Source organism: Lygodium microphyllum, chromosome 24 (assembly GCF_053477565.2).
Source record: "Lygodium microphyllum isolate KBCC chromosome 24, Lygodium_microphyllum_v1.1.10, whole genome shotgun sequence".
In the NCBI taxonomy this organism is placed as follows: domain Eukaryota; kingdom Viridiplantae; phylum Streptophyta; class Polypodiopsida; order Schizaeales; family Lygodiaceae; genus Lygodium; species Lygodium microphyllum.
Window position 1 is genome coordinate 60,934,873 of NC_141158.1, and position 8,176 is coordinate 60,943,048.

At 38.3% G+C, this 8,176-nt stretch overlaps 1 protein-coding gene across 1 annotated transcript; it reads left to right on the forward strand.

The window, feature by feature from the left end:
• The first annotated feature begins 921 nt into the window (after positions 1–921).
• On the forward strand, positions 922–6,194 carry LOC148015147 (short-chain dehydrogenase TIC 32 B, chloroplastic-like). Its single transcript, XM_087665056.1, has 8 exons — positions 922–1,648; positions 1,915–2,155; positions 2,475–2,554; positions 2,799–2,952; positions 5,156–5,234; positions 5,336–5,423; positions 5,517–5,563; positions 5,837–6,194. Exons 1-8 carry the CDS (start codon positions 1,525–1,527, stop codon positions 6,002–6,004), a joined length of 981 nt encoding a protein of 326 aa, XP_087521182.1. The 5' UTR covers positions 922–1,524; the 3' UTR covers positions 6,005–6,194.
• Positions 6,195–8,176: the final 1,982 nt, after the last annotated feature.

The window sequence follows — 8,176 nt, forward strand, 5'->3', positions numbered from 1 at the left end:
CATCTCCAACACCCCCCTGAAGCCACACCTTGGTTGAGGTCCTAGTGCCACCCAAGCTTAGCAACCTGAGCTCTAATAGCAAGTGTGATGCACCTACTCTCAATCACTCACTCAACACAACAGAGAAATGTAACATGATATGTAAGAGTAAGGCATACTCTTGTATTATTCAATGAAAGAAACGGTACAACGTAGGCACAATATTCTAGGACTACACCCTCATTCACCATTAGGTACAGGGAATCACATGTAGTAGTGCGGAAACCAAGCATGGCTCATAGTCATTACTACTCCCTATATAAGTGTTTCTGGCAGCAATGCCATGGTATAGCTACAAAGCCCTTACCACGTCTCCCACATCCCCCCCTGTCTCCTCTTGATGCCCCTTGACGCCTACACCCTCTAAAGGCTTTGATGCCAGTATTTATTATCTTAGACTCTTTATATCTTAAAGTAAATTTTAAGTCCCTCCCTCAAGGTTTAGGAAAAGACTAATTTGCTTCAACTTCTACCAAGTTGGGAAAATTCTTTCTCAAATGTTTTGGAAGAAAGAAACAAATATTATTCAAATTTCTAAAAAAAGACTAATTTGCTTCAACTTCTACCAAGTTGGGAAAAAAATTTCTCAAATTTTTTGGAAGAAAGAAATAAATATTGTTCAAGGTTCCAATTTTTTTTAAATTTATGTATAAATTATCATCTCAATAGAGGATTTTACATTTTTTTTTTGAAGCCGAACTCCCCTCCCCTACACACACACATGCATCCCTAAGGCTTTGATGTGAGTATTTCTTGTCTTAGACTCTTAATATCTTATTATAGAAAGATAGAGATGTGTGGTCATGTGGCATGATGACATTGGTATATATATATATATATATATCTCGTTCAAGTACATACACATATACACACACATGGGTAGATAGGTATAGTTGTTCATTCCTGTATCAGCACACGAGAGAGGAGTACTAGACTCGTAGTGTCGAAGAGAGAAAGAAAGAAAGAAACAGTAAAAGAGACTAGGCTAGTAGGCCGACGCTTTGCGCCCCCCTGAAAGAGGAAGCAGACAAGCGCCATTGGCAGACAAGGAAACACTCAGGATCCCTCTCAGCTTTGATGTCCTTGCTTATGCAAACACACCCAATCAGTTACTGTTTTTGTGGGCTGAGTGACTGATTGATTGATGGATTGACTGGGGTCTACAGTAGAGATTCAACTGCAATTCGAGACATCCCTTCGGAATGAGCTTTAACGTCTGGCTCCTGTTTGTAAATCAGAGGTGAGGGCTTTCTCAGCTGTACATACATAATGGTGATGTCACAGAGAGAGGAGGACAGAGAGCTATAAGAATTTCTCCTGCTCTATGTATATATATATATATGTATCCCTTGCATTAGGCAAGAGTTATATGCCATTTACCTCATAAGCCTCTCCTCAAGGGCATAATCAAGAAAGGCTCTGGCTAATCTTAGCTTGAGCTGACAATTGGGTGCCCCCTGTCAGTTTTGCTTCATATACAGGCAAATGGGATTGCTGATCTTAGATTATTTGAGGGGCTCTTTGGGGAGGAGTGGTTTTGGCTCCAAGTCTACAGCAGAGGAGGTGACAGAGGGGCTGGACTTGTCTGATAAAACAGCTATTGTCACAGGTATGGACATAATTGATCACCCTTGCTGACATGGGTTGCTAGATTGCTGCCTTCTGCATCAGTGTGCTGTGTTGAGAGGTTTCAGTTTTTCTGTAGCACCCGAAGATGTCCATGCTTTCCCGGGCCAGTTGTATTGGCGTGTGTAATAAGATTGAGCTGATTTCATCCGGAATTGTGAATGGTGTGCTGAGAGAGGCCTTTGCTAAGATTCTCTTATAATCCATGGACTGATGGGTGGCGCTTGTGTGTGGTGCTAATGCAATCAGGTGCTACTTCTGGTATTGGGGCTGAAGTGGCCAGGGTGTTGGCCAAGAGGGGAGCTCGCGTGATCATCCCAGCAAGAAATCTCAAGGCAGCTGAATCACTCAAAGACTCCATACTCGCCACCAGTCCCTCCGTCGAAGCCAGCAACATCATCATCCTCAAGCTCGATCTCAGCTCCCTTTCTTCTGTCAGATCCTTTGTTGTGCAGTTCTTAAGCCTAAACCTCCCCTTACACATCCTCATGTAAGCACATATCGCTTGAGCATTGCATGTATTAAGCATTCTTGTAGTACGTTAACGAACCCTCCATAACTTCTCAAGCTCAAATGGACCCTCCCTTTGCATGAGATTATAGGAATCTACCCTCCACCGGTGCTAGCATTAGATCCCCTTTACATGAGATGTGAAATCGATTTTCCCATCCGTTACACCACTCCAGTATTTGATCGACTTGCAATTGACATTAGATGCATCGGGTGATATTGCGCCTGATGTTGGCTGTATATAGTGACATGAGTGGGAAATTGTGTGTTCTTATTGGTTTTATTGCCCTTTTTTGCAGCAACAATGCTGGTGTCTTCTGCAAAAGATTCCGAACGTCGGAGGATGGCTTGGAGATGACCTTTGCTACCAATCATTTAGGTGAATAATTGGGAATTCTATCTAAAGGGGAGAGAGGACGGACCATCTCTCATAAAGATTCAGAGTTGGGCTTTAATTGGGTTTGAAAGTTATTGATCGAAAGGCGTGATTAAATGAGCTGTGGAATTGGACAATCAAGGATTTGAACTAGTGAAGTATGCGATGTGAGAATGATTGGATGGGATGAGTGAATGCAAGCTATGTTATGTGTGGTGTTTGTATTAATGGATGGAAGGTTATGCAGGCCATTTTCTGCTGACAGACATGCTGCTGGAGAGGATGGTGGAGAGTGGGAAGGAGAGCGGGGAGCAGGGCAGGATTGTGAATGTGTCGTCGTGTCTGCACTCGTGGGTGGGCGGCCATGGAATAGACCTAACCAGGCTCCACGACAGGCACAGGTAACCTTCCATCATCCAGATGACAGACCCAACACACAGAAAGAAGCAGCAAATCTCTCTCTCTCTCTCTCTCTCTGTGTCTGCGTCTCTCTGTCTGAGTGGGCACATGGCCGGCATGCACCAGTCCGGTAGCAAACTCTAGAGTCTACCGTTTGCCTGCCTGATGAGGGAATCTCGATTAAAGCTATAAACAATTCGATCCCACAAACAAAGAAATGCACGTGCACGTGCACTGCAACCAATAACATAAAGTACAGTGCCGTCCAGGATTTGTAAGTTGACTGTCGAACGGTTTAACCTTCTGTCTTCGAAGGGGAGATGCTGTAAAAACCTCTTATTGTTGTTATTAACAAATATCGTAGCATAACTCGAGGTGCTTCTTTGTAATTCATTAGACTACAATTTGCCATGATTCCTTTGAGTCCTACATCTTAGCTTTTCCATCAACAATTACGCCTTAACATCCACATGAAAACCGATCTGGCCATTACACACGTCTTAAGGAGGGAACTAGCTAGCTTAGGGGGATGGGGGGACTGATATGCCACTACCACTCCGACAAGGAAAAATATCATAGGGGAACTCTTGAAGGGATTGGGGGACTGAGATGCCACTACCACTACGACAAGGAAAAAGATCACAGGGGAACTCTTGAAGAGATGAAAAGCTATCTGACAGGCACACATTCCCTCATTGTAGGAGCATTTTTCACCCATGTCACCAAGGAAGACATGAACAAGTAATGTCTAACTTGGCAACCAAGATTATGCCCCATTAACCTTCAATCATATGCAAATTGTATACATTTGGACAACAATAACCATATGGCAAAGCTTGCAAAAGCTTTCATTCATGAACCTCTTGCTAGTCACTATTCATAGTTGCAGAACCTTAAAAACCATCATAGGTGGTTCCGAGCCCAACGTCTTGGGAATTTTATGCAAGCCATAGGCAATTGTTCCTTTTGAGGCATCAATTGTACTATTGATGCAAGTCAACCTTTGTTTTTAACCCTCCTAAACTTTTTCATAAATTTTACATTTTCCCAAAAAAGTACGTATCTATTACAAATTTAAGTTTGGGATGGACAAATTTCATAAACACCAAAACCAGATGCAAACAGTCAAAAGATATCCACCACAGTACCTTCATCCAAAAGTCCACAAAATGGATGATTAATTTTGTTCTCTTAAAATCAACATAGCAAATTTGCATGAAGAGTTGTTGAGGACTAAGAACTTCTCATTCAAACTTGTTCATGTTTAGGATGCAAAGGGTAGATTCAATACAACCTTTTTTTTTTGTCCTAGTGATAATAAAGGCTTACTCTTCCCATCATGCATGCAAGTGATGAGATGTCATTTGTACACATTACAAATGTCTCCTTAAAACACGAAAGTTTTTGTTGTTTAAAGATTGTGCCTTTGAATTTTCCCCAATGTTATGAATCCTAACAAAAAATAAAACTTGCTTTAGGAAAGTTGATAGTAGATTAGTCATGCATATCCTTGAGCTTTCATAGAGGAAATAAAACATGTGAATAGTTGTTTGATTTGCTTATGAGACTAGTAACATCCCCAAGCAACTCTTGCTTTCTATCTCACAATACGAAGCAATGGTGCAATATCATATAGATCAACTAGTAAAGATCCATGGAGCAATAATCGATCATTTAAACAATAGCTCCTACCTATTTAGTTGGCATGCATAAAAATGCTAACCTCTACTCTTGAAAAGCCAATCTTTCGTCTTACTTACCCTATTTTTTTAAAAGGTGGAGCTTCATTTGATCATGTCTATATGAACATAAATGTGAGAATTTAGTGGGCCTAAGAGAAGAGTGCTTTATGGAGTGGACACCCTTGATCATTTCTCGTGCTATAACCTATCGATAGTGTAGCTATCGATCCAATCAACCCTGAAAAGTCATCAAGTTGCATGCAAAACACCCTCTAGACTTCATTTAAATACATATTTGACATGACATGGCTAATAAATGAGAAAGAGCTTTAGGGAGAGAGAACTTTGTCCATGTTTAATAAAGGGGGCACTTCATGATGAGGAAAAAGGCTACGTCATAGTATTTTGTATGCTAGTTTGAGAACCACAAAAGTACAAAACGTGTATAAGATCTTTACAAAATTTGCTAGTAAAGGGCTTTTTAAAAATCCCCACTTACTCCTTGGATGTGGTGATGACGTAGCTATGTGGAGTCCATCAACTATGCACAATCCAAACTTGCCAACATCCTTCATGCTAAGGAGCTTTCAAGGAGACTAAAGGTTTGCAAAAATACAAAGAAGATGGCATCCAACTTAAGTATTTGATTATGACTCATTAAGGCTAACAACTAACATTTACTTTGCATCATGTCCTTATTTAGGAAGCTGGTGGCCATGTAATAGCTAACTCTGTACACCCGGGTATTGTGAAGACCAACATTACACGTGATCGTGGAGGGATCATCACAGGTACGTCATGCTTTACAACATAAGTTAATTGACTTTGCATCTTTTTAAAAGTATATATAATTTATTGAAAGAAAATATGATTGCTTTTTGTAGAGACGATCTTGAGAGTAGCTTCGATTTTCATGAAAACAATTCCTCAGGTTAGTTTTGATAATTTAATTATTGGGAGTTAAATTCAAATGGGTTAAGGAATCCCATGCATAATGTGCCACAAAGACTTCTAATGTGTACTTTGATATGTTGTAGCCTTTGAACAACTAAATTTTCCAATTGATATTCACTTAAGTTGGAACTACCACATCCTACACATATGATAATGGGCTAGTTGAATCTTTGGAAATAATATTAGTTTATTGATTGAATGATTTTGTACTTTTTAAACACCTAATGTCACAAACTCACATTTTCTATAGGGAGCGGCTACAATATGTTACGTTGCAACCCACCCTAGCATCAAAGCTTTATCTGGGAAGTACTTTGTCGATTGCAATGAGGCTGAGTGCTCTCAATGTGCCAATGATATGAATCAAGCTTTGATTCTATGGAGATATAGTGAAAAGATGATTTCTTCACAATGGTGATCAACATCATCATTTTTCTTACATTTGAGGCTTGCCAATTGTATAGAAGCACATTTGTGCTAGAAGAGAACTTACTTTTACCTCGATACTCATGACTGTCACCAAATCCAAAACTCCCATTGTAAAGTTGTAAATAAAAGATGCAATGATTTATCCCAATAGCATGATGAAGATGAAAATATGCTTTAGATTCCTCTATTTGGCTAATATTCTCAATTTCCAAAATGAGGCTTGTGACTATGTTCTTCTTGCACTAATTGCTCACAAATCACATGCACAAATCGCATGATGATTCCTACAAAAATTATTGATTAGAAGCTTCATGTAGACAACATATGGAAGCATACAAGTAAATACTATATACATATAACTGAATTAAAACTAACAATGACCATATATCACAATGCAAAGTATTCATAAATTTAGAATCATGCATCAATGCCCAAGATTGTTATGGGCTTCTCCATTCATGCTTGTTAAAATCCCATACATATTTTATGCACATGTGAATGGGTATACAATTATATTTCATTAAGAGAGTAAAATCAAGACAAGAAGAAGTTCCCAAGTAGCACATTTGTGCTTACAAAAGCATGAGAGTACTCTAGACTCTCTACAATCCCAAAACAAAATTAGGCAACTTGTTATTGCCATTTACACGACATACACAAAAGATGAAACTTTAACTACTTTCCCAATATGGTCCTTCATTGTTAAATTAACCAAATAAACTCTCCATAGGATAAAGTTTAACATGCGCAAGGGAATGAATTTCTAGACCCTCTTAACCCTCCCTTTTCAAGACTTGGTACTTGATCTGAAGAAATTTCTATAGTATCTATCACAAGAAACTCTAAACCACTTACTATATAGAAAGTTCACATTATAACTAGGAAGATTACTAACCAAACTAGGAAGAATGTAGAATTTTCTAGTTATAACTAGATAATTTTGCCATCACTAGTCTCTTCTAACTAGTAACATCCTTTTCCTAGATAGTATCTAGAAAATTGAAGCCCTATCTAGTAACATTATCTAGCAAGTTATTGTATAACTAGTAATAATATCAACTTAATTAGAAAATTTTACTTTTTACTAGTCATAACTAGCAAGTACTATCCTCTAACTAGGGAATTATAGATATTCTATCAAGTTAACTTGGAACTCATGATTTTTCTAGGTATAATTAGTAAATAAATATTCATTGATTAGACATTTACATTTGTATAATACTTCTTACTCACGGCTAAGCTTTTCACATTGACACAAAAGCAAGACCACAATTGTTGAAAGGTAATCACAATAACAAAAAAGAAAATTAAAAGAAAGATGTTTACTACACATGAATAACACAAACTGTGTGGCCCCAACAACAGAGTCATTGCATTTAGCAACAATAACACTTACAACGTTGAGCAAAGTACATGGCCACATTGACCAAGCATATATCATGGCCATGACATCCATCTTATTGCAAAGCTCATGATTATATTAGTGAGAAAAAAGCATATTGCACCAATGGATTAAATGGAAACTCCACACACTAACATCATATTCCCTACTGTCCAAATGAGCAACAAGAGCAAACATTCAAAGTGCATAGCAAGAAAACCACACAATCATATATACCCCATCATGAAAATTAGATAGCCATATTAAAAAGGAAAGCGCATTACCAAGTGCATGACCATATTGGTCATGGAAGTGCACATGGAAAAAAATAACCACCAAGGCAAAGCGCGTAGCCATATTGAGAAAAAGCTAAATTGCATTGCCCAAAACATGTGGCTATAGAAAATAAAGCAAACTACATTGCTAGTTGTATGATGAAATATTATCACCTTTCAAACTAGCATTAAACTTATAAACTTCATGTCTTAACACAAAAATATAAGTACCAAGGATTCTAGTGATTGCCAACTATTGTAACTAGCTCTATGTGGAAGCTTGCAACATGATAGATGGGAAGCTACTTTAAGGTTCACTATGAGGTGACTTGAATAACAAGAAGGCTACACCTAAATAGCCTTACAAGGGTGGAAGTATATTACCTTTACAAAGAACTAGTGCTGCAAAACAAAGAAATCCTCATTGGAGATTCTCATTTTATTAGGGTTTGAAGTTGAGAAATTCCATAGAAAAGTATCGATGGGAGCATATCAAATTCTGACC